Source organism: Miniopterus schreibersii, assembly GCF_964146895.1.
Source record: "Miniopterus schreibersii genome assembly, chromosome: 20".
NCBI lineage: Eukaryota > Metazoa > Chordata > Mammalia > Chiroptera > Miniopteridae > Miniopterus > Miniopterus schreibersii.
The window spans coordinates 25,685,616-25,709,454 of record NC_138122.1 but is presented as its reverse complement, the minus strand read 5'-3'; the positions used below and the strand labels follow the sequence as shown (position 1 = coordinate 25,709,454).

At 60.9% G+C, this 23,839-nt stretch overlaps 3 protein-coding genes across 3 annotated transcripts; 1 reads left to right on the top strand and 2 right to left on the bottom strand.

Moving 5' to 3' along the window:
• Window positions 1-237: 237 nt before the first annotated feature.
• Window positions 238-1,632, bottom strand: B3GNT4 (UDP-GlcNAc:betaGal beta-1,3-N-acetylglucosaminyltransferase 4). Its single transcript, XM_081122997.1, has one exon. The coding sequence runs from the start codon at window positions 1,627-1,629 to the stop codon at window positions 568-570; it is 1,062 nt and encodes a 353-aa protein (XP_080979123.1). The 5' UTR covers window positions 1,630-1,632; the 3' UTR covers window positions 238-567.
• Window positions 1,633-3,776: 2,144 nt separating this feature from the next.
• On the bottom strand, window positions 3,777-15,523 carry LRRC43 (leucine rich repeat containing 43). Its single transcript, XM_081123196.1, has 13 exons — window positions 15,415-15,523; window positions 13,599-13,859; window positions 12,468-12,578; window positions 11,187-11,326; window positions 9,132-9,370; window positions 8,406-8,593; window positions 7,741-8,027; window positions 6,365-6,506; window positions 6,064-6,210; window positions 5,786-5,974; window positions 5,407-5,434; window positions 5,238-5,282; window positions 3,777-4,208 (listed from the first exon to the last, which is right to left on the bottom strand). Exons 1-13 carry the CDS (start codon window positions 15,505-15,507, stop codon window positions 4,105-4,107), a joined length of 1,974 nt encoding a protein of 657 aa, XP_080979322.1. The 5' UTR covers window positions 15,508-15,523; the 3' UTR covers window positions 3,777-4,104.
• Window positions 15,524-18,582: 3,059 nt separating this feature from the next.
• On the top strand, window positions 18,583-20,336 carry IL31 (interleukin 31; the record flags this gene model as incomplete). Its single annotated transcript, XM_081122782.1, has 3 exons — window positions 18,583-18,598; window positions 18,704-18,843; window positions 20,049-20,336. 3 exons carry the CDS (start codon window positions 18,583-18,585, stop codon window positions 20,334-20,336), a joined length of 444 nt encoding a protein of 147 aa, XP_080978908.1.
• Between the last annotated feature and the right edge of the window lie 3,503 nt (window positions 20,337-23,839).

Sequence of the window (23,839 nt, the reverse complement as noted above, 5' to 3'; positions counted from 1 at the left end):
ATAGGAATGAGTTTTGAGGGGAGAGAGGAGCCTGTCCTGTTTGCAAGATTTATTTTTTAGTGCTTCTAATGCCTTCTCTGATCTGGCCCCACTGCCCTATAAGGACAGCCCAGGCCAAGGAGCCAAAAGTCCATTCATATTCTTAAGGGACTGGTACTGTCAACAGGACTTACTCCAACACATGCTTCTTATGTCCTTTCCTTTGAGTTTCTCTATTGTATCTAAGAATAATTTTTTTGCATTTAAAAAAGATGTTTGTGTGTGTCTTCTGGGATCCTCTGCAGCCTCCCACTTTCACCCTCCTTTCCCCAACTGGCAGAGCCCAAGGACTCCAGGACACACACCCACCCACCCTGGGGAGTTCTGGCAGCATTTGCTATGCTTGGGCTCCCATTCAACACGTGCCATCCAAGTTAGCCAGGTTCCAGTGTTTTTAATCAACGTTAGAGAAGTTTGGGAGGAGGTTACAAAAACTAAGTCAGCACTTCCTGGAGACCATCATGGTTCATGTTTCTCAATTTCTGTGACAGGAAAATCTACACTCAGCCCACTCGCTCAGCCCACCCCTCAGAGCTGGGACAATGGGGCAGCTGCACACTTGAGCCCCTCGTCTGTCACCAGTGCCCACATGGTCCACATCTCCAGGGGGCTGAGGCGGTGCACCAGGAGGAGCCCTCTGTACAGGCAGGGGTCCAGGGGATCCAGGGGCCGCCGTATCCCAAATGTCTTGAAGCCAGCATGGTGCATGGGGCTCACCCCCAGCTTCCTCAGGCACATACCCACAAAGACATCATCAATGGGGAAGAGCTCAGCCTCTTCCACAGCTGCTTGGAGGTGCTGCACGGTGGCTCTGGACATGACATACCCTCCACCCCCTGCATAGGGCGGGTAGTGGCGGGCCCTGTACATGGAGGGTGGGATGAAGTACTTGACCTTGGTGTTCCTGTTAGGCAGAGCCTGGCGGATGACGTCTCCCACCAGGAGGTCCTGGGCTGGGTCCCAGCTGTCCAGGAACTCCAGGACATTAGGGACATGGACAAAGACATCGTCATCTCCCTTTAGCGTGAAGTGGGCCTGGGGACAGGCAGCTGCCACCCAGCGCTGCAGGTGTAGCTCCTTGAGTGTCAGGTTGAAGAAGTCCTCAGTGAAGTCCCACTGTAGGATGTCGTCAAACTCCCGACTCTCATAGGCCAGCAGCTGGGCTGGGGGTGCAGGCCCCGCCACCCCTAGGAGGAACACCAGCTTCAGCTGCCGGCCCCGCGCCCAGTCCCCCGCCCGGCCCCAGGTGCTGCGGATGGCTGCACGGCGCTCCACGTGGCCGGGCTGCGATTTGATGGCCAGGAGCAGAAAGGTGTCCTCGGCACAGCCTGAAGGTTCCAGCAAGATGGAGAAGTTGCGGCAGTGGCGATAGGTCAAGAAGAGACGGTGACGGCGAGGCAGGGACAGGGAGGCATTAGCCATTGTGTGGTTGGGTGGACACGGGCTGTGGCGGGGCCCCGGGGGAGCCCAGAAGGGCTGGCGGGCGGTGGGGGCCCCTGTGGGCTTGGCCGCCCTGTTCAGGAAGAGCAGGCAGCTGAGCAGCAGCACAGCGAGGCCGTAGAGGACCAGCCAGCCCAGCCTGCGCAGCATGGCAGGGCCTGCAAGGAAAGAGCGTGTGAGCCGGCCGGCCGGCCCCAAGAGCAACAGTTACCAAAACCCCGTCCCTGCTGGCCTCTGGGACTCTCTATTTTCAGTCCGTCGTCCAGCTCCTCCCCGAGGCGGGCTGCACACCTGCTCTGCCAGCCCTCGCCTGCTTTCCTCAGAGGGCTCTCAGGTCAGCTTTTCCCCAAATGGCTTGCAGCCACTTTAAAACTGAGGCGCCACGAGCGTTTTCAGCATTTCCCAGGAAACTCAAGTACCTTACGTGCTTTAGGGAAAATGGCAGAGCTAGTTTAGCTTCCAGGTAAATTCCTTCTAGTCAAGCCTGGCATTCCGGGCTCTCAAGTCAGACCATTTCCAAGAGTCGAGTCTGCTCTGTTGGTGGCAGCCCTGTGTTGGGGGCCTCAGATGAGAGCCCAACAGAGCAGCAGACTGGTGGCCACCACACCCGCTAAGTGGCCTGGGTTTTGGGGACAAACCGCACGCGCAGAGAGAGCATGGAAGCAAGAAAGCCGGAGACTTGCTCTAGGGATGGCTCCCCTCCCGCGTACGGAGATCTGGTCTCCGATTCCCAGCCGTCCAGAAGGAAGGCAGAGGCCGCGCCCCAGTGCCCTCCTCGCCCCTCTCGCCACGTGGTCCTGGTCCACAGGCCTTCGGGGCTGCAGGCTACCGGCTTAGCCTCAGCCTGTGGGCCCCGCCGCCACCTCCACCCGCGCAAGAGCACCTCTTCTGGCTGCCGGGGATGTGGCGGCAGGACCGGGGCGGCCCTGCTGGAGGAAGGACCTGGGAACCAGCACGAACCTCAGACAGTGCTGAGGACGTGACAGCAGTGTCATGGGACCCAGTGACAAAGGACAGCTGAGGAACTGAATGGAGTAGGGGCCAGACCACACAGGGAGGCGGGGGCGCGCTGAGGCCCGAGCGCTGCTGCCCTTGAGGACAGTGCGGCGGCAGAGGAGAGGGGTGCGGACGGGCGTGGGCGTTACTGGGGCACCTGGAGACCCCTGGAGGATTCAGCAGGGGCAGTAAAGGAATTTACATTGTCTGAAAGGTGACTACAGCTGCGCCTAGATGGTGGCGCCCAGAGGGCAGGAGCGCACGCAGGAGACCCGCTGGAAGTGGCCTGAAGGCCCGGGACACAGGGTGGCTCCCTGGGGGAGAGCCGGACGGGTTCCCAGGGCGGGGGCCCGCGGGGGGGGGGGCGGGGGGGGGCCGCGGGGGCCCGCGGGGGGGGGCGGGGGGGGCCGCGGGGGCCCGCGGGGGGGGGGCGGGGGGGGCCGCGGGGGCGGGGGCGGTGCCGATCACCGAGAGGGGCAAAGCAAGCGGCGAGGTTCTGTGGACCTCTCAGCGCCCGCGCTGGGCTGTGGGGCCCCAATGCCCCCCCACTGTGCCCAAACCCCGCGGGCCCCCACAGCAGTCCGCACCGCAGTGGCCGGCCAGCCTCTGCCCCCACCCCCGGGGCGTCCCAGCCAGCACCCGCGAAGGGGCTCTCCCTCCCTACTGCGCACCCCGAGCCCGCGGGTCTGACACTGTCTCTGGGTGACAGCCGGCCCGACCTGCCCCGACCAGGCAAACAGCCGCAGGCTGGTTCGTTCCTCCCACGCGAGTCTTCACGGCGCTGCTGCGGGGCGCGGACGCCCCTCCCGGCCTGAGCGCACGAGCAGCGTCGCCCGTCGAGGCGCCCGGGGCGGCAGGCTCCGTCCCCAACGCCGGGCGCGGCCGCTGTGACCGCGGCGGGGCGAACCGGGGGCGAACCGGAGCCGAGGGGCAGCGGGAGGCCGCCCGCCCGCCCCCACGAGCCCGCCGCGGCCACGCCGAGCGCCGCCCGGGCGGGGTCCGGCGCTCCCGGGACAGACGGGGCGCGCGGGGCACAGAGGCACCGGCAGCCCGCGCCCCTCGGGTTCCTACCTGAGCCGCGCGGCGGGCCGGGCGCGGAGGAGCGAGGCGAGCGGGGACCCGGGCACCGCGGCGCGCACCTGGCTCCGCTCGGGCGGGGGCGGGGCCCGGGGGCGCGGCGCGGTCACCACGCCCACCCGTGGGGGGGCTTCTGGGCGGGGCCGGGCGGGCCCCTCCCACCGCGTGACCCCCGCCCCCCGACGCCCCGGCGCGCGGCGGCCACACTGACGCGGGACCAGCGGGGGCGTCCGAACGGCCTTTACTGCGGCTTCACCGCGGGGTCCGCAAAACGGCCTTTCCTGCGGCTACACCGCGGGGTCCGCAGAACGGCCTTTCCTGCGGCTACACCGCGGGGGTCCGCAGAACGGCCTTTCCTGGGGCTACACCGCGAGGGTCCGCAGAACGGCCTTTCCTGCGGCTACACCGCGGGGGTCCGCAGAACGGCCTTTCCTGGGGCTACACCGCGAGGGTCCGCAGAACGGCCTTTCCTGCGGCTACACCGCGGGGGTCCGCAGAACGGCCTTTCCTGGGGCTACACCGCGAGGGTCCGCAGAACGGCCTTTCCTGCGGCTACACCGCGAGGGTCCGCAGCGCCTCCTCGGCCGAGCGGCACTGGTTCAGCTGGATCTGCACCTCCACGGTCAGCGGCTCCGGCTGGTAGTCGCTCTCGTGCCCTGAGGACCAAGGACGCGCACTGGTCAGCGGACGCGGGCGGGCGGCCGGGCTCGGACCGTCCCCAAAACGCAGACCGGCCCCGCGTGCGCCCCGGGGGAGCCCGTCGCGCACTCAGGCTCTGTAATTACGAGTAAAACGAAGTCACGTTTCACCGGGGGACCCCCGTTTCCCAAGGCTGTGGTTCAGACGTGAGTATTTGGCAGGTGTTTTTTGTTTTTGTTTTTTTAAAAGCGCATGAGGTAAGCCTGGGACTTCAGGGAAAACAACTGAAAGCATTTTGAGAAGTAAATTGGTAGCACTTGAGCCTTCAAATAGAAACGAGAGTGTTTGAGCATCGCCTGCGCCACCGCGAACTCGGTTTCCCAGCGCTCAGGCTGAACTCATGATACGGGTGGTGACAGGAGCGAGTGTGACTTTTGGAAAAGGTATGAAATGGGCCCAGGCATTGGAAGATCTGCATAACTCGGCGAACCGGCATTTTACAAAGAAGCAGTGTCTGGTGTGACGGGCTGTGTGCGGGTCAGAGCCATGCATCTCGAGATGCAGGGCAGCCCGGTGGATTTTAACAGGACGGGCAACGAAAACGTTCATTCGTACACTCAGCCCAACGTGGAGAGAGATTTGCAAAAATGTAAACAAAAATAATTTCAAGATCATTCATCTTAACCCCACAGCCCCATCACAAATCACACGTCAGTATCCGTGAAGTCCAGCAGTGCAAGTCCTGTGTGCTTTTTCAGTTGTTTTGCCGACCCCAGGCCCCTCACATCTCCATATGCACATCGGAAGCGGGTTGCGGATTTCTACGACGACAAAATCCCTCTAGGGTTGTGACCGAGATGGCGTTGCATCTCTAGGTCAATTTGAGGAAATCCGACATCTTAACAATATTCAGTCTCCTGGTCCATGGACATAGTACACCTAGCTTACACATTTTTTAGGTGAATTGTTTTCATTGAGAAAAGTCAGCTGCCAGGTGAGGACACAGTGAGAAGGCCCTGGCTGTGGACCAGGAACAGGGCCCTTACCTGACAGCAGCGGCACCTTGGTCTTGGACCTCCCAGCCTCCGGAGCTGCAAGAAATGTGTGTGGTTAGGAGCCGCCCAGGCTGTAGGGCCCTGTTATCACAGCCCCCGCAGGGGAAGACAGGCCCTCGGCAAACACTGCCTGCCCTCGGGCGCCGCCGTTGGCTCTTACCTTTTTTACCTTTCTTATTCTTGGAATCCTGAGAGAAAGAACCACCGAATGAGCCTCTCACGGAGTGGGGGGGACGCTGGGGAAGGGGCGGGTGCAGATTCCCCTGCGTCTCGTGGCCGCTCCCACCCCTGCCAGGGCCTCTCCTGGCCCCCGGGGCAGGGCAGGGCCTCCTAGGGAGGAGTGGGCCGTACCTGCCTCTTGCCTGGCTCCTTGCACCTGAGAAGGCTGCGGACATGCCAGTGCCCCAGAGCCGAGGCCCTCCCTGCCCCCACCTTGGGAGAGGCCCTTCTCCTCCCTGGCTGCCCTGTGCCTTCGGGGGCCCTGCGGATGCTAGGGCTTCTTGAGGGGGTGGGGAGATGCAGCAGGGGCTCTACGGTACCCTGAGAAACGTCAGCCTGTCGGATTCCAAGGTGCGGATCACCCCAAACTTGCACAGGGTTGACACAAGTGGCTCCCCGGCCAGCAGGGGCTCCAGGACCACTAAGCCACTGCCCAGCACCCGCAGTTCGGGGGGGTCCTGGCGGAGCTCCTTAGAAAGCCCTCTCTTCTTCTTCAGCGCCTTCTGTTCCTGGGAGGAGAGGCCCGGAGAGTGACTGGGCCTGGCAGGGACGTGCCCAGGGCCCAGGGCCCACCGCCGCTGCCCAGGACCAGCAGTACCTTCTCTCTCTTTCCTTTGGCCTCCTTGTCGTCGCTGTCTTTCCCCTTCTTGTCTTTCTCTTTCTTTTTCTGGTCCTTCTCGCCTTTTCCCTTCTTGGCAGGCAAGGGAGTGTCGACGGGAGGTGGCACCGTGGGCCAGGAGAGGATCTAGGGGGACAGCAAGGCGGCCTTGCGTGAGCACCGGCCACGCTGGGGCTGGCTGGGATCGTTCTGGAAAGGGGCTGAGCCCCAGCTAACGAGGGAGCGGGACTTGGGGCACCCTGACGGGAAACCAGAACAGGAGGGGCAGCGTGTCTCCCACCTTCTCCTCCACGATGGTCACAGTGGTCCCTGCCATCAGGAAGGCCTTGAGCGGCACCAGGTCCCTGAGCGTGTGCTGCATCTCGTAGTTGCAGGGGATGACATCGGTCCAGGGCTTGCGGACGGTGCTGAAGAGGACTGTCCTGGGAGGGGACGTAAACCCAGGGCGTCATCACCCAGGGCCAGGGGCAAGGCTGTGGGGCTGGGGCCAGGAGGCCGGGAAGGGACATGGCACAGTGGAGGAGGCGGACGGTGGACGTCTCGTGGGGACTTCCTTCAGGGGCCGACGGTGCACTGAACGGTGGATGGAAACCAACCGGGAAGAAATCAGGAGGAGTTTTTGTTTTGTGGTTTGTTTTTTTAATGTCTTTATTGATTTCAGAGAGAGGAAGGGAAAGGGAGAGAGAAACATCAATGATGAGAGGGTCATGGATCGGCTGCCTCCTGCACGCCCCTGCTGGGGATCGAGCCCGCCACCCGGGCATGTGCTCTGACCGGGAATCAAACCACCATCTCCCGGATCCTAGGTCGACGCTCAACCACTGAGCCACGCCAGCCGGGCAAATCTGAAGTTTTTAAAAACTCCAGCAAAGTAGGAGTAGAACTGTTTGGATTTCCCTGAATTGTTACCGACTGATTCTCTGGTGCCAGGAGGAGCTCAGGGAGTCACAGGGCTGGACAAAGGGAGTGTGGGGACGGCCCTGGGAGAGAAGCGGGACGTCCACACGACACTCAGAAGAGCACTGGGGCTCGAACAGGCGCCCGCAGCCCGACCTCCACAGGGGTGTTACCCTCCGTGACCAAGTCTGTCGATGGAGGCGCAGAGGTGGGGTCACCACACCTCAGAATGTGACTCAGCGCTAGAGAAGGGAGGGGACCCTCAGGTGATGATTAAGAAGATAAAGTTCTAGCTTCTTTTATTTAAAAAAAGCCTTTAGCAAGGAAGGCGAACGGTGACACATGAAGCCCATGGCATGGAGGCGACTGGACTTAAGGAGCCAAGAAAGGACCTGGCCCTCGGGCTGGAAGATCCAGGCCTCGCGCCAGATGCCAGAATCAGTTCTAGATGAACTGAAACGCTAAGCCCGAAAGGTTTCCACCCTAAAGGGAATGAAAGGGGCTTGTTCCCTCTCGGGAGCCGGGGAAGCTCAAGCATTCAGGGAACCGCGGCCGCTCGGGGAGGAGATGCAGCGGCAGGTTGGGCGGGAGGTTGGGACTCCAGGAAAGAGTCGAACACTGAGCCCAACCCGCCTTCGAGGGGCCTCGGCGGCTCACGTGGGCTCCGGGGGGCGCTCAGCTGTCGGAAGGGAAGGGGCCGTGCGGTCTGGACTGGCGGGGACCTTGGTGCCCACCCGGCAGCCAGGCCTCCGTCCTTACCCGGGGGATGGGCAGAGCCGGAGGTCCATTCTCGGCCGCAGCTTGGCCAGCTCCTCTGCAGAGCCGATGGACCTGGGCAGGGACAGCGACCCGAAAGAGACCCCGGACTCCTCCAGGTCCTGGGACTGGGACTGGGACTGGGACGCAGTCGTGGGCCCAGACTCGGCGGAGTCTTCGACCTCTTCGGGGGCAGAGTCGTCAGGGGGAGCGGCGGTGAGGGGGGCAGGGGCGGTGACGGGGGTGACCTCCTTGGTGACCTCCTCTGCACTGGGAGAGGGCTTGAAGATCTGCGGGAGAAGACGGGGGAGCAGGGCCAGGGCTTGTGGCCAGGTCCTCGCCTGCGCGGTGTGAACCAGTGTGAACACACTCAGCGTCCGAAGCACGAGCACACGCGTGAACTCAGGAGGGTGAAATAAAAGCTGGTCGCCTTTCCCCCGGGGTCTGTGCATGGGACAGGGTCTCCCCGCCTCCCCCCCGGGCGGTGGTGGCCTTGGGTTTCCTCTTGGTGGGGGGACGAGAGGTGGAGGGGCTGGAGGATGGGTCAGTCTAGAGGTGAAATTCTGGGGGCTCCCTTCCCTGCTCGGAGTAGGGCCTGGGCCTCAAAGAGCCCGTCTGCCTGCACGGGAGCCCCCGCCCCACGTTCTCAGGCCAGCCCCGGGGCGCACCTCGGCCAGCACCCCTTCGAACTCGTTCCCTTCACCCTCTTCATCCTCGACAAAGTCGTAGGTCACGTAGTAGCTGTAACTGATGAAAGGCCCTTGGGGCCCCGGCTCCGGGTCCAAGATCGAGGAGTCCAGAACCCCTCTGATATTCCCGATCGTCACGACGAACTGTGCCTCACGGGGCAGGAAGTCTGCAAGCGGGAGGCGCAGGAGTGAGGGGCGCTGCGGGTTTGGAAGTGGGAGCAGGGACAAGAGGGCGGGGGGGGGCAGGCGGCCGGGCGCGCTGAGCCCCGGGGTCTGCGGACTTGGGTTCGGTCCCAGCTCTGCCAAGTTCAAACTCGGGCACTTTGGGCCAGTCCCCTTTTGGTGAGACACCCGCTCGGGCCTTGTTTTCCCCGATCTGTACAATGGAGTGACAGCAGCCGCTCAGCAGGGCGGTGTCACCCCAGCTGTCGTCGTAAACCTGTCACCACCGCGACGCGGGAAGGCTCCGGCGCAGCGTGTGGCCGGGGCCACAAGGGGGTGATCTCGAGCCACCTCGGAAGTGAAGACACTGATCTAAGGAAAGTTTCTCGTTTGCCTAGGAAGGGAGGGGACCGGGGAGGGCCCGGCCTCCCCACCCCTTCTGTCCCCAAAGCCCGTCGCGGGGATCAGGTCTGGGAGAGGAGTCAGAGGAAGACGATGGGGAGCTGCGGGGACAGTGAGGCGGCGGGCGGGCCGCTCGCTCACCCCCGCTGTGGTGGAGCCCCCGGAACTGGTACTTCTCGCTGGAAGACACGGTGATGTCGTCCAGCACGCAGAGCTGGGCCAGGCTGTCGATGGTGAAGCCGCGGTAATAGGGCACCAGGGCCAGCGGGTTGCCCTGCAGCACCAGGAGCCTCAGGTGCTTCAGGGTGCTGAGGCTGGCCACCATGCCCTGCAGGTCCGTCAGGTCGTTGAAACCCAGGTCCAGGGACACGAGGTTGGGCCTGGAAGGTGAGCAGAGGGGTGGGGACAGGCCTGCCTGCCCAGCGCCCCCCCGCACCCCGCATCCAGGACAGGAGGCCTGATGCTGAGGGTGGGCTGGGAGACTGCCCATTGTGACTGGCATGCCTTGGGCCGCCCTTGACCCAAGTTAGTTAGCCCCCGGCCCCCCCCATAGCGAAGGAAAGACCTCCTGGCTCTCCTGCCCCCCTCCCTGCGCCCCTGCCACCCTCACAGGTCGGACACGGCCCTTGTCACATCCTGCCTCGGCCTGACTTCCACCAACACAGATCTGCTCTTCTAGGCTAAACGACTCCGCTTCCCCGTGGACCCTGACGCGGCCTCGTGCATCTGGAAGGCTCCTGACAAAGACTGACTGGCTGTGGGGGAAGGAGCGGGGGTGGGGAAGAGTGTGGGGTAGTAAGGAGGCCTGGGGAGGTGACGCAGGAGACGCGAGGGGTCCAGAAGCTGGGGGACACTTTCCAAAGCCAGGCTGGCAGCTGATCACAGGAAGCGCTTGGTTCATCTCTTGGGGCCCCTGGGTGCAGGACAACCCGCCAGTGAGGGCGGAGGAGGGGGGAGGGCCAGCCGGGGGCAGGGGGTTTCCCCACCGCCGAGCAGATTAGAAAGCAAACTGATTTCAGCTCTGAGAACAGAGGCGAGATAAACACGGGGAGACACCTCCTCGGCACCATCTCTCACGATCACCCCCCCCCCAGACTGACTCAGGTTCTTCCCCTCCCCCCCTTTTATGGCCCGTCCTGCCCGTGATGTCGGCCAGCCAGTCAGTGGGAAATACACAGACTTTACCCACCATCAGCCTTTTCTTTTTTTTTCTAATTATCATTACTGATTTCAGAGAGAGGAAGGGAGAGGGGGAGAGAGAGAAACGTCAATGATGAGAGTCATTGATCGGCTGCCTCCTGCACGCCCCCGACTGGGGATGGAGCCTGAAACCCGGGCCTGGGCCCTGACCGGGAATCGAACCCCGATCGCCTGGATCCTAGGTCGACGCCCGACCGCTGGGCCACACCGGCCGGGCCATCAGCCCTTTCAACAGTGAGCGAGGTTGAGTCACCTGATGTCTACCTTCCTTCCCATTTCAAAACAGCGAGAGGTGGAGGTTTTCTAGGTTTTCGTGAAATCCACACTCGGCATTAAGGAGGTTACCTAGGTATTATTCTCCAAATAAAAAGTCGGGACCCCTGGCACTCTGTCCGCGGGACACGTCTGAAGTCCAAGCGCACGTCCCTTTCCTGGCTGCGGCCCTGACAGCTGCGGCCGGCGGGAGAAAACGGCCAGAATCGCGGCCTCGTGCTCGGGCCCGGGGTGTTCAGTTTCTCTCTCCTCACCCACCAAGGAGACAGAGTCACACCGAGAGCTGTCTGTAGGGCCGCCCTTCTCAGCTCAGGGCGATTCTGTCCCCAGTGGACCTTGGGCTCTATGTGGAGACAGTTCAGCCGTCACGGCTGGCGTGGGGCGGGTGCTGCTGGCCCCCAGCGGGGGAGGCCAGGGACGCCGCTGGTCTCCCTGCTGGGCTCAGGGCAGCCCCACGCGGACAGCCATCGGCCCAAGTGTCAGCAGTGCCCAAGTCGCACGAGCCTGCTCTCCGACGGCCAAGGTCCGCCTCGCTCCCACCGCCCCCGCGTCCTTCCCTGGCCTCCCATGGGGTTTTTGAATCGGGTCAGAGAAATCAAGCTTAGGTCTGGAGTCAGCAGCCAGCCAGGCGTTATCACAGAAAAGAGCAAGCCCCCGGAGTAAATCTCCCAGATCTGACGCTTAGTCCCTTCCCTGCGCTTCCGGTAGGGGCCCCCGAGTTACCAGTGTTGGGAGGTGATGTACACGCTTTGCAGGGGGCCCAGGAGCTTGTTGTGACCCAGCCCCAAGTGCTGGAGGCCCGGTGGCGGGCGAGCGCACAGACACTCCATGCTGGTGATGGTGTTGCCGTAGAGCTCCAGCACCTGCGGGGCGGGGGGCCCGTGAGCCCCGCGCGGCCCTGCACCCGTCCTCCCACCCCGGGAAGCTCGGCCCAGGCGGCACCCGAGCCTCCCGTCCACCTGGACCCCCGTGTAAAAGCCCGGGACGAAAACTTGAAGAAAACTTGAAAATTGGAAATGGGAGGTGCTGCTGGAGAGCGTGGGAGGGGACGTGCACAGCCCACCCACCACCCCTTTGATATGGTTTCAGTAAATGCTGACTAATACGTAACTTATCGATAAACAGCGTGTTTGTGTAAGAATTCTAGGAACTAACTTCAAAAGGGGCGGACTCCGGCCCTGGCCGGTTTCGCTCCGTGGTTAGAGCGTCAGCCCGTGGACGGAAGGGTCCTGGGTTCGATTCCAGTCAAGGGCACGTACCTGGGTTGCAGGCTCGATGCCCGGCCCCAGTTGGGACTGTGTAGGAGGCAACCACTGGGTGTGTCTCTCTCACATCGATGTTTCTCTCTCCCCCCCCCCCTTCCACTCTCTCTGAAAAGCGATGGAAAAAATATCCTCAGGTGAGGACTGAGAACCTCCAAGCCTCCCAGCTCCGGGAGATTTGCTGACGTTCAACCGTAGAACCGGGATGAGGGATTCCTCTCGTCTACTTTCTGTCTCTGTGGATCTGTCCCTTCTGTATACTTCACGGAGGTGCAGTCATCTAACACGTGGCCTTTTGTGTCTAGGTGTCTAGCCTTTGTCACTCAGCGTAATGTTTTCAAGTTTCAGCCACCGTTGTAGCCCGGGTCCCTCCTTTTCATGACTGAATAATATTCCACTGCGGGGACGGACCACACTGTGTTTACCCCTCTGCCTGGGGATAGACACTGGGGTGGTCTCCACCTTTGGGCTCTCGTGACTGACGCTGCTACGAAGACCGGCGAACAAGAATCTGAGCCCCTGCCTTCAGTTCTTCTGGGCTATGCCCGGGAAGGGAACTGCTGAGTCTATAGGGATGGTATTTTTTGAGGAATGTGACCCACCTCCGAAAAGCCTGGGGCTGGGCCTCACCCACAGCCACAGTGGCCAAAATGCCTGTGGCGGGCCGGGTAAGGGCAGGCCAGGGGCAGGCCTCTGGGCAGCGCTGGCTCACAAGCCTGAAATGGAGCCTGGGCTCTTTTACCTTGAGAGTTGGGGGCAGATTGGCGGCATCGATCTCCTTGATTTTATTAGCACTCAGGACCAGCTCTTCCAGCTTCGGGAATTTCAGGAGGTCTTTATCCACTAGGGTCACCTGGAAAGGAAGGAAAGGAGGCTGAGCGCTCAGGTGAGAGGGGCTACGCTGGAGCAGAAACCTGGTGGCCTAGAGGGTGGGGACCCCCTACCTGGTCCCCTAACCGTCCGCAGTTACCTCCCAGCACCCAACCCCTCCCCCTCCTGTGAGCCTTTCCTGCATCGTTGGGCCAGGATCCAGGGTCTAGGGCATTATGGGGACCTCTCACCTCTCCCGCCCTCACCCCTCCTCTGACTATGGGTGCTGTAGTTTCCAGCTCAGTGTCCCGTGTCCCCTGTTGGACTGCGAGCTCTGAGGGCAGGAAGCCCATCTCCGTGGCTAACGGAGCCACAGTGAACCCTAAGGTCTGTAGGAATCGCTGTGGTTTTCACACAGCGGGTCAGGCCAGGAGCTTCCCAGCCCGTCCACGAGTCCTTGGCTCCCTGTGGCCTCAGAAACATCAGGGCCCTTCCTGGCTGGGCCTCTCTTCTCTGGGGCGACTGACCACGCCAGCCTGCCTAGGACTGAGGGGCTAACACCGCGCCGGGCCCAGGCAAACAGGGTGCTCCCCTTCTTCATCCCCCAGGTACTGCGTCGTTCACAGTTTCCCTAGGAAACGAGACGCACGCTCGGGAGTCCGAGGCCACGTTTCCAGGCACATTTTGGGCTCTGTTACTGATACATGCAAAGCAGGCTTTTTAGGAGCAGGAATTACTATAGAACTATGCCTCCCCCACTCTGCCCCCCCCCCCCCCCGACCCTGGGCCTTTCAGTGGACATTAAATAAAATCAATGTGAATGCTGTGAAAGGTCTCTACTAGAACCCAGGAGGGTTGCTGCAGGGTGCTGTGGAAATGAGCTAAGACACACAGCGGACTTCCGCCCGGGGAAGGCAGAGGACATATGACAAACAGCAGGTGAGCAGCTGGCTCTGCTCGGGGGGCCAGCCCGAGATTAATTAGGAGGGGGAGCTCTCCCCCGCTTTAGGGGGGGTGGTCTCCTAAGCACCTCTGTCTGCGGGGGCCAGCCCCCAGCACTCACCTCTTTGTCTACCACCCGGAGGGACCTGAAGTAGGAGTAGAGGAAGGCGTCTTTGAGCATCAGGGGGTTCCGGATGGCCAGCTCCCTCAGGAAACGGTCCTCGGCGCTGGAGCCCTCCAGCAGGGCCCAGGGCGACTGGGGGCTGCAGACCAGGCCCAGCAGGTCCTCCACCGTCTCCTCCCCGGGGCTCCCGGCCTCCTCCTCTCGGGGGGTCAGCTCCCTCCACGTCCGGCAAGTTTGAGGAAGAAAGCGCGACTTGTTCTGCGGCGGGGGGTGGGGAAGGTCTCTGTTTAGGACTCGGGGTCCTCTCCGGAACTGGACAGATCGTAAGACAGGACGGCCGGGGAGAAAGAGTTCAGTTTAGGCAATGAGTGATCGGTGCTTCTGCCTGGTTATCAGACACGGGTGTCGCTACGGATGAGGGAAACGGAAAAGAGAATAAAAAGCTGTCCGGACAGCGTGGCTTGGCGGTTGAGCCTCGACCTAGGATCCAGGAGATCGAGGTTCAATTCCCGGCCAGAGCACATACCCGGGTTGTGGGCTCGATCCCCAGCACGGGGTGTGCGGGAGGCAGCCGATCAATGACTCTCATCGCAGATGTTTCCATCTCTCTCTACCTCTCCCTTCCTCTCTCTGAAATCAATAAAAAATAAATTTTTTAAAAAAAGAATAAAAAACTCCATTCCGGCCTTTGGGAGTTTGCTCTTGAGCGGGCAGCCTGGAAGATGCACGTGAAAATGAATAGTATTTAAGGAGAGATTTACGCCTTAGCAGCCAGGAGGAAGCTCCAAAGGCAATCCGTGGGACGTGATTATTAATGAAGGAAAGGCGGGCGGCAGGGCTGAACGGTAAATTCAGAACCTTTATTTTTTATTATGTTTCATCTTCACCCAAGGATATTTTTTCCATTGCTTTTCAGAGGGAGTGAAAAGGAGAGAGAAAAAACCCACATCGGTGTGAGAGAGACACGTCAACAGGTCGCCTCCTGCACCCACCCGGACGGGGCCGGGGATCGGGCCTGCAGCCCGGGCATGTGCCCTGACCGGAGCGGAACCGCCGTCTCCTGGACCCTGCATAAGTAGATGCTCAGCCGCTGAGCCACGCCGGCCCAGCTAGCAGGCTAATTTTTAAGTTGATAATTTTATATGGCCCCTGAATGATGTTATAAATATCCAAAGGGCCCTTGGCAGGAAAAAGGTTCCCCGCCCCTGCTTTAGATGCTGGAAGTGGAGGCGGAATGAATGCGTGCCAGGGTCTAAGTCTCTCCTTCCCCTTCCTCCAGGAGGCCCTGTGAAACCCTAGAGCCGGGCATGGTGCCAGGCAGGCAGGCACACAGCAGGTGCTCCGTCCATGCTGGCAGAGGCAGTGCCCACTGCGCCTTAGCGCTGACCAGTGGGTGCGGCCCAGGTGCCCACCGCGCCCCCGGGCCCCTGCCGGGCTCAGGAGGCTCCTGCACGTTTGAGGGGCCCCGTCGCACTGTCCAGCTCCCCCTCGGGGCCAGGGCCCCCCAGCTGGGGACAGGCCCCTGGCGTCGCTCTCGGGACAGCTCTGCGCGCACAGGGAGCCTGGGGTCTCCAGGGGCGCGGGAGGCCCTGCCCGCGCCTGCCTGATGTGCCCAGCGTGGGGGTCCCTGCCCCCCACCGGGGTCAGCTCCCGCAGGCCCACCCCGCAGCGTCCCATCCCCACAGCCCCGCACCCACCGCAGGGCGGGGTGCGCCCTAACGCCCAGATCCCCGCCACCTCCCAGGGGAACCCCAAACCGCCCCCTCTGGCCTGCCCGGGCCCCGCCGCCCCCGCGTCCCCGCGCCCCCCGCACCCAGCTGCCCGCGCCGCACGGAAACTCGCGCAGACACAGCTGCCGCAGGTGCTCCCGCACCACGGCGCTCACGGTGCCGCCCGGCGCCTCCATGGCCACGCGGCCGCGGCGTCCTGCCGGTTGCTAAGCAACGCGGTCTGCACGTGGCCCGGCGGCGGCCGCGCATGCGCTCTGGGGCCCCGCGGGCCCGGGCGGAGCCGTCGGTTCCCGCGGGGCGTCGGGGGCCCGGGCTCCGCCCCCGCGACCTGGGGTTTCTCTCCCGACCCCGCGCGTGCTCGCGGCTGCAAAACGGGGGGAACAGCGGCTCCCAGCGGGAGGGAGGCTGTTTCTCCTCCCGACTGAGATGCTCCTCCGTGGGCCGCACCCTGACTTGGGGGGCTGGGGGTCCCCACCGTCTGCGCACCCACCGGGTGCAGCGCCAAGACCCCGTTGTCGTCTGACCCCCCCCGGGGCCCCCGGGCCCTGGGCCGCGGAGCCCTGGCTCCGGTCCCCGCGCTGGGGAAACGCAGCGTCCGCCCCGACGGGTGACCCACGCGCCCCGAAATCCGCCCGCGGGGCGCGCAGCTCCGTGGGTTCAGTGCATTCGCGGCGCAGCTTAGTTCACGGGGCGCCGGTCACTGTCGCCTGACTTTCAGCGTTGCCCTCCCCCCAAGGGACACCCCACACCCCTCAGGCCGTCACCCGCCGCGCCCCCACCTGCCCCGCCCCTGGCAGCCACTAATACACTTTCTGTGTTTTGTTTTTGTTTTTGTTTTTGTTTTTCATACCCTCCCGGACTCCTATTATTTTACTTTCCAAAAAAAAAAAAGAAAGCCCTCTTAGCAGGTGTGGAGTGGACCCCTGCGTGCTGACTTGCATTTCCCTGATTCCTGGCTGAGGGTGTCCAGCATCTTTTCAGGGGCTTGTTGGCCATCAGTGTATCTTCTTTGGAGAAATGTCTATTCAAAGGCTTCGGTTACTTTCAAAATGGGTTCGTTTTCCTTGAGTTGTAGGAGTTTTAAAAATATATTTTGGATACACGGCCCCTTGTATTAGATATATAATTGGCAAATATTTTCTCCCATTCTGTGGTGTGTTTTTCCACTTTCTTGACAATGTCATTCGACAAATAAAAGTCTGTAATTTTGCCCAGCTGGTGTGGCCCAGGGGCTGAGTGTCCACCTAGGATCCAGGAGATGGAGGTTCGATTCCCAGCCAGGGCACAGGCCCGGGTTGCAGGCTCGATCCCCAGCAAGAGGGGTGCAGGCGGCAGCCGATCAATGACGCTCATCATTGATGTTTCTCTCTCTCTCTCTCCCTTCCTCTCTCTGAAATCAATAAAGACATATATTTATTTTTTAAACTTTGTGATTTTGATGAAGTTTCATTTATCTTTCATTGCTTTGGTAGCTTGTGCTTTTAGTGTCATTTCTAAGAAACCATTTCCTGATCCGTAAATTCGAGTTTGGCGACTTCCTTGTATATTCTGCTCGCGAGCCCTTTCTCGGATTGGTGATTGGCAAATATTTCCTCCCCTGCTAGGCCTGTCTTTGCACTCTCTTAACAGTGTCTTCAAAAGAGCAAAACATGTTTAATGTTGGGGAAGTCCGATGTACTGACTGTGACCCTTGCAAACACACCTGGTGTGGTGGATAGTGTCCCCCAGGAGGACACCTTTACTGTTATTAGAAAAATTCTCCAAAACTGGGAAATAACACAAAGAGGGAATCTTATGTCCTTTCAAAGAATGAAATAAATATCCATGAGTCTTTTGCCACGTAAACCAATCAAAGAGATGAATCAAGATTGACTCCCGGGATTTTGGTGAAGCCACTGGTGGTTTTGCTTTTCTCGCTTCTCAAGCCACCACTAGACGGCTTCCACCCCCAACGATTTGTTCAAACTCCCCTCAACTTGTCACAAAGTTCCCCGTGACCTCATGTCCCCCAGCGCAGGGACTCCCTCCAGCCTTTATCTTAATTGGCCTCGCCATAGTTTAGATGGGGCCGATTATTTCCTTCTCGAAAATCACTTTTCATCTTGTTCCATGACATGCGTTCCTACATGTCCCCTCCTCTCAAAAGCACCTTCTCAGTCCTCATGACTAAGTCATCTTCCTCGCCCCTGCTGATGGAGGTGCGCCCCGGGCTCCACACCTGACTTACACATCTCACACTGGTTCATCTCTTATAGGCCAACAGTTTTTTAAAAGATTTTTAATTCATTTTTTAGAGAGAGAGAGGAAGGGAGAGGGAGAGAGAGAGAAACATTGATGTGAGTGAAACATCGATCGGCTGCCTCCTGCACGCCGCCGACTGGGGATGGAGCCCGCAACCCGGGCATGTGCCCTGACCGGGAATCGAACCCCGATCGCCTGGATCCTAGGTTGAGGCTCAACCACTGAGCCACGCCCGGCTGGGCCCATTTGTATATTTCTTATTGCTTGATGCTTTCTTGGTTATTAATGTTGGGCCCCTTGCCCTCGAGGATGCCAGCTCCGCAAACTTCTTTGCCACCATCCCCGGGACCCTAGGAGAGCGCTGGTCAGAGCTGGCACTCAGGTGGCGTGGACAAAGCGCCCCTGAGCCCGGCTCCCGGCTCCAGGCCCGCGGCTGCCAAGTCCAGTGACGTTCAGGACCCAGCAGAGGCGAGAGAAAGCCTTTGAGGAACCAAGGTCACAGGGGCTGCCAGGGCTGTCCCCTCGCGCTGGCCTGGGCGAGCCTCAGACATTTACGAAGCCGCAGTATTTTGTCAGCGGGCCCCCTCTCCGCCTACGCGAGGCGGCTGTGACCCTCCCCAGAAATTCCCTGGGGGCGCTGGCCAGCACCCCCTGCATCGTCAGCGTCCGTCAGCCCCGGGCTTCGGCATCTCTTCTGGTCACATCGACAAGCTCTTTCCAAGAAGAAACGGCAAAGATGCGTGTGCCTTCCTGTGTGTGCCCGCACTGAGTCAGGCATCTGCCCACCTTGAGGGTAACCTCAGCACTTCCTTCCAGCTCTGCTTTCACTCAGCCTCGGGCGGCAGAATTTTTGAAAGTGTTTTCTGGAGAAAAGCTGAGCGATAATCTTGCCATGGGCGGAACGTTGACTGTCCTCCCTCACGACGGGCCCTTTATATATCACCCGGAGGCCATGGCGAGCACATCTGGCTCAAGGAGCTGTCGCTGAAGCAGCTCTGCTCCCCCTCGCCATGGTCTCCCGCCCAGGTACCGAGCGACGGGCGGGCGGGCCCCGAGGCTCAGGGCAGAAGCTGGGCGGACAGGGCCCTGCGCCTGGCCCGTGGGCCTCACAGCGGCGTTTTCTCTCCCCAGGACCCACCGGCTGCGCCCTGTTCCTGCTCTGCTGTATGGGACCCGTGCTGTTCATCCACATGGCTCCCATCAGCGTCCGCGACCTGCGGAGCATCATCATAGAATTGAAAGTCTCCTCTCAGAAACTTCTGGACAGCTACGTAAGTGCCCTACGGATCTCTCTTCCAAGCCATTTCTTTAAAATGCCTTTCGCGGCCCCCAGAAGGAGGGACTCTTTTCAGACCTGAGGCCAGGGCTGTGGATAGGCCGGGAAGGCACAGGGACAGGCTGCCGTGGGAGTTTTAGGCAGGGAGGGGTCAGACGCAGAGATGAGCCCCGACGGCCAGACCCCGACCGTTTCTCACGCCCGTAGGACCTGCTCTCGGGGGCTTGCTCGCCCCTCACGCGTCGGGCTCACGGTGCCGTTACACGAGGCTTCCCGCCTTGCCCACCGACCGGGCCAGGAGCCCGGGGAGGAGCGGGGGAGGCCACCCCGAGCCATGAGCAACGTGGGCCACCGAGAGTTCTGTCCCCACAGAGAAGGGCAGCGGGCAGATCAGGCGCCCGCTTGTGTCCACTGTTTAATCAGGACCCAGCCCGCTTCTGGCCGAGGCTCTGCTGAGCCAACCCTTCGGGGAGGAACGTCCCAGGCTGCACACGTGTCACTTGTGCCTCATTTCCTCGGGGCTGCGATCAAGACGGAACCTCTTAGGCTGTTTTGATTAAACAAACATAAACCGAAACGTGGAAACAGTGGGTGACATGGGCCTGCCTGTCCCTTCCATCCTGGCACCGAGACCTTAGCCCCGGGCTTTATAGACACGGAGGCAGAGGTGACTGGGCAGTTCAGGCCCATGGGCTCTTAGCTCCTCCAGTTGAACCCCCTCGGGCAGGGGGACTGGAGAGAGTGGGGTCTGGAGGCTGCGTGCGGCTGGAAAACCTCTCCCTGGCGTCCTGGAGGCCTGTCCGGGGGCCGGAGGCTGTAACAGCCGCCAAGAGCCAGCAGCAGCTCGGAAGGCCAGAGGCCTGTCCCTCCCCAGCTCCGCATCCCCGAGCGGCCGAGAGCAGGCTCCAGGCGGGGAGGGGGCCAGGCGGAGCAGCGGTCATCAGCGCCGCCCTCCGAACGGCTGCCTGGCGCGGGTGGGAATCGGGTCGGCCACTTGGCCTTGGGCCAGCCCCGCAAACCAGCCGAGCTTCAGTTTCTCCTGGGGCTGCGACGACCACAGCCTACGGGGGTCGAGACGTCGGGGGTGGCGGCAGGGGGCCCTCGCCCATGCGGGTCCCGGAGGAAACACCTAGAAGTCACCTGTTGGGGTTTCTAGCAAAGCTGATGGTCACCATCTCCCCCCCTGTTCCCCCCCCAAAGAAAGAGCGAGGCCTGCCGCCCACCCGGTTCCAGCTGCCGTCCTTCGCCTCCGCCTGCCAGCACCTCCTCCTGCACCACAACGGCTCCGCGGTCCTGCCCTACGTCAGGGCCGCCCGGCCGCTCCTCCAGGACGAGCCCGAGTTTCACTACGCCGTCCAGCAGCTCAGCAAACTCAGCCTTCCGCGGGCGCCTGAAGCCAGCGTGGCCGTGCCCACCGACAGCTTTGACTATAAAAGGTTCGTCCTGGCTGTCTTAAAGGAGTTTTCCGATTGCATGAAACAGCTGTAGCCGCTGAGCCTGTTCCTCTAGAAAGGGCTAAACACGCGTGAAGCCTGCAGACAAAGACGCGTGGCTGCTGGGCACCGGCCGCGGGTCAGTCAGTTACTCCAGGGGGAGAGCCCAGTGGGCCCCGGTGGAGACTGAGCGTGAACTTACAGCAGGTCCCCAACTGCGATCAGCCTTGGTATTTACAGAATGTTTCCCTTCCTCGAACTTAAATTTTATTTATTGTTGTCTTTTAACTTAAATTTTATTTATGGTTGTTCTTACTCCCTTGTGAGGGCAGAAAGTGGCAACTATGTTAACTTATTGATATTTATTGTATTGAGAGTTGTTAATGCTCCTTGGAGGAGCCCTTGGAACCTATTTAATAAATTATTTTGAATTTTTCTCATAATCTGTTTTGGATCTTGTGTGTGTGTGGGGGGGGGGTGTTAAAATCAGCGGCTGGGCGCCCGGGCCCGGTGGCGTGTGGCTGAGGGAGCCTGGGACGTGCTGTGGAAACAGATTCTGCTTCTCCCACGTCTCCCCACCGGACAGGCCTGGCAGCGAACGACAGTAATTCTAGCAGCAATAGCCACTCATCGGGCATTTTCTTTAGGCCAGGCCATGGAAGTTGCTGCTGTTCTTTTGTAGGTGGAGAAACTAACGCCGAAAGTCCTCGAGTCCCTTGCTAGGGGCCACAGAGCTGTTAAGTGGTGGGATCCAGATTCGAGCTGCTCTTCAGCACTCTGCCCGCCTCCATCCCTGCCTGGGTGGAGACTGGGCCTCAGGGGTACTTAGGTTGGCACAGGGCAAGCACCCGGGTGCCTGCGGCGGGGGCCCCCACTGCCTTCCCTGTCCTCTGCTCCTGCAAGGCCCGTCCCCTCATTGCACCAGTGACGTCCTCACAGGCCCAGAGCCTTGGTCATCCGAATGAAGGTTGAGCTCGGAGCTGTTAACCGATTCTCAAAGTGTGGTCTCTGGGTCACTGGGCAGCGTGTTAGGAATGCAAATCCATGGGCCCCAGGCCTCCTGAGTCAGACAGGTGGGGGGCCTGCAGCCAGCAGTCTGCTGTTCGGTGCAGCCTCCAGGTGATTCACATCCACACGCACAAGCCTGGGAGTCACTGGCCTTGAGTCCACCAGCACTTTCGTCTTTATTTTATTTTGGGGGAACCTGAGGCCCAAACAGACAGTACCCTGCCCAAGTTCTCATGTAAGGGGGACGAGTAGGACTCTGAGATAGACAGCTCGGCCTTGGGTTTCTTCTCTACTCCAGGTCCCCCAAATACCCTAACCTCCAATGACAATGCTCTGGTCAATTTTTCCATAAACACCCACTGCAGTGGGCAGCTACCCTTCTTCTTGACTGTCCAGTTATTGATGTATCAGTGGTTGATTCTTGTATGTGCCCTGACCGGGGATCGAACCCACAACCTTGGCGTAACAGGACAAAATGCTGACCACCTGAGCTACCCGGCCAGGGCCTTGGCACGATTTATTAGGGATTAGGTGCCAGAGCCCGGGGACTTGCAGACAGTTGGCGATAACCCCCGAGGGGACGGTTCGCTGGCCGTAGGACATTAGCCGGTTGGACAGCTACCTGAGCGCTTTGCCCCACCGCCCACAGCCTCAGGAGGTGGCCGGAGAGATGCTGGTTCCCTGGACGGTCCTTCGGATCGGTTGCGCCGGGCTGGCTGTCCCTCCCTTGGTGAGGCGAATGGAACCTCTGTCTCTGCGTGAGGAGGACGCTTTAACAGTCTGAGCCTCAGGTTCGGGAGAAGGCAGAGCCCGCCTCCCCCCTTGCAGCAAGGACGTGGGCGTATGAAAGAAAACATCTCCCCGCAGAGCACGTCTGCCACCGAACGCGGGGCTTCCAGCCAAGCGGGCCCCCTGCTCCCTGCGGACACCCGCCCGGCGTCTCACACGTCGATTCCGTCCGGCTGCCCGGAGCTGGTGCGGACCCCCCAGGATGAGGGGTCGGCCCCCCACCGCTTCAGACGCCAGCCCCAGGTCCCGGGTCACCCACACTTGCTAGAACGGCTCACGGAAGTCGGGAAACTGTTCACGGTTCCCACTCATGGTTCATTCTAAAGAGTGACGGCAGATTCAGGCGGACACCCAGCCAGGGGGAGACGCGCACGGGGTGAGGCCCGGAAGGGTCCTGAGCCCTGGAGTTCCCGCCCCGTGGAGCTGGGCTGTGCCACCACCCTCCCGGCACCAACCCAGAAGCTCTTCGACCCCCGTGATTCAGAGATTTTCACGGAGGCTTCGTCACTCGGGCATGATCGGTGCTTAACTCAATCTCCAGTCCCTGTCCCCCCAGAAGGCGGAGAGGGAGGGAGGGGCTGAAAGTTCCAAGCTTCTGATCACGGCCTGGTTGTGCGGGTGACCAGCCCCCATCCTGAAGATACCCGGGAGCCGGCAAGAGTCGCTTCATTAAAATCAGAGACACTCCTGTCCCTCCGGGAGCTATCCAAGTTCTGAGCTCTGTGTGGGGACCTGGGCACAGCAACCAAATATATATTTATTATGCCACAGCATGGGACGGTGGCCGAACAGACTGTGGCTCAGGGGCTGGCGACATGGAGCTGTCGGGATGGGCTGTCGGCCTGGTAGAAGGTTGATTGTAGCAGGGAGAGAGGGCCATTGCCCCCGGGGCAGCAGGGGCTGAGCTCTTAGTGGCTGCCAACCCCCCACCCCGTCAAGACCCTGCCTCCTTGCATCTTTTCTTTTTTTTAAATATATTTTTGTTTATTTCAGAGAGAAGAAGGGAAAGAGAGAGAGAGAAATATCTATGATGTGAGAGAGTCATTGATCGGCTGCCTCCTGCAGGCCCCCTACTGGGGATCGAGCCAGCAACCCCGGCGTGTGCCCCAGCCGGGAATCCAACGGTGATCCCTTGGATCCTAGGTCAATGCTCAGCCCCTGAGCCTCGCCGGCTGGGTCCTTGCGTCGCTACATAAACTCGGGCTCTGCCTGAATCAGCCCGAGAGCAGTCAGAGCTGCACAGCTGATGGGCCGGGCCCAGGATCCCCTTCTGATCTGAGCTGCCTCCCCCCAAGTCCACAGCTCTGCAGATGACTCAGCAACTGGCCACAGTTCTGACTCAAACCACCTCAGAGCTCTTGCAGGGAGAGGAAGCCTTTTGAAGTCTCTGATTTCTCCTCTTGTGTTTCCAGCAAATCCACCTACAGCTTCTCTGATGAGGGGGCTTATCTGCTAACCAATCCACTCCCCTCCTTTGGGGACAGAGTCCCCATCCCAAACACCAGTCAGCCCGCCCGCAGACGGGCCCACACTGGCTCTGAGGCGCTGTGGCCACCGTCTTGAAATTCTTAATGATTCCTGAACAAGGGGCCCTGCGTTTCCATGTCACCGGGCCCTGCAGATCCTGCCACGGGTCCCGCTGGGGTGTCTGGGTGAAGCGCAGACTCCTGGCTTTCACACCGAGATGCTCACTGAGCAGGTCAGGGCTGGGCCCTGGAGTCAGGACTTTTTCCGTCACTTTTCAGAGAGAGTGGAAGGGGG

Coding starts and splice junctions, on each gene's coding strand:
- B3GNT4 (XM_081122997.1), bottom strand. CDS start 1,629: ATGCTGCGCAGGCTGGGCTGGCTGGTCCTCTACGGCCTCGCTGTGCTG.
- LRRC43 (XM_081123196.1), bottom strand. CDS start 15,507: ATGGAGGCGCCGGGCGGCACCGTGAGCGCCGTGGTGCGGGAGCACCTG. Junction 8,028..8,405: donor TCGAAGGGGTGCTGGCCGAG/GTGCGCCCCGGG, acceptor CTTCTCCCGCAG/ATCTTCAAGCCCTCTCCCAG. Junction 6,507..7,740: donor CGGCTCTGCCCATCCCCCGG/GTAAGGACGGAG, acceptor GTCCCCTCCCAG/GACAGTCCTCTTCAGCACCG.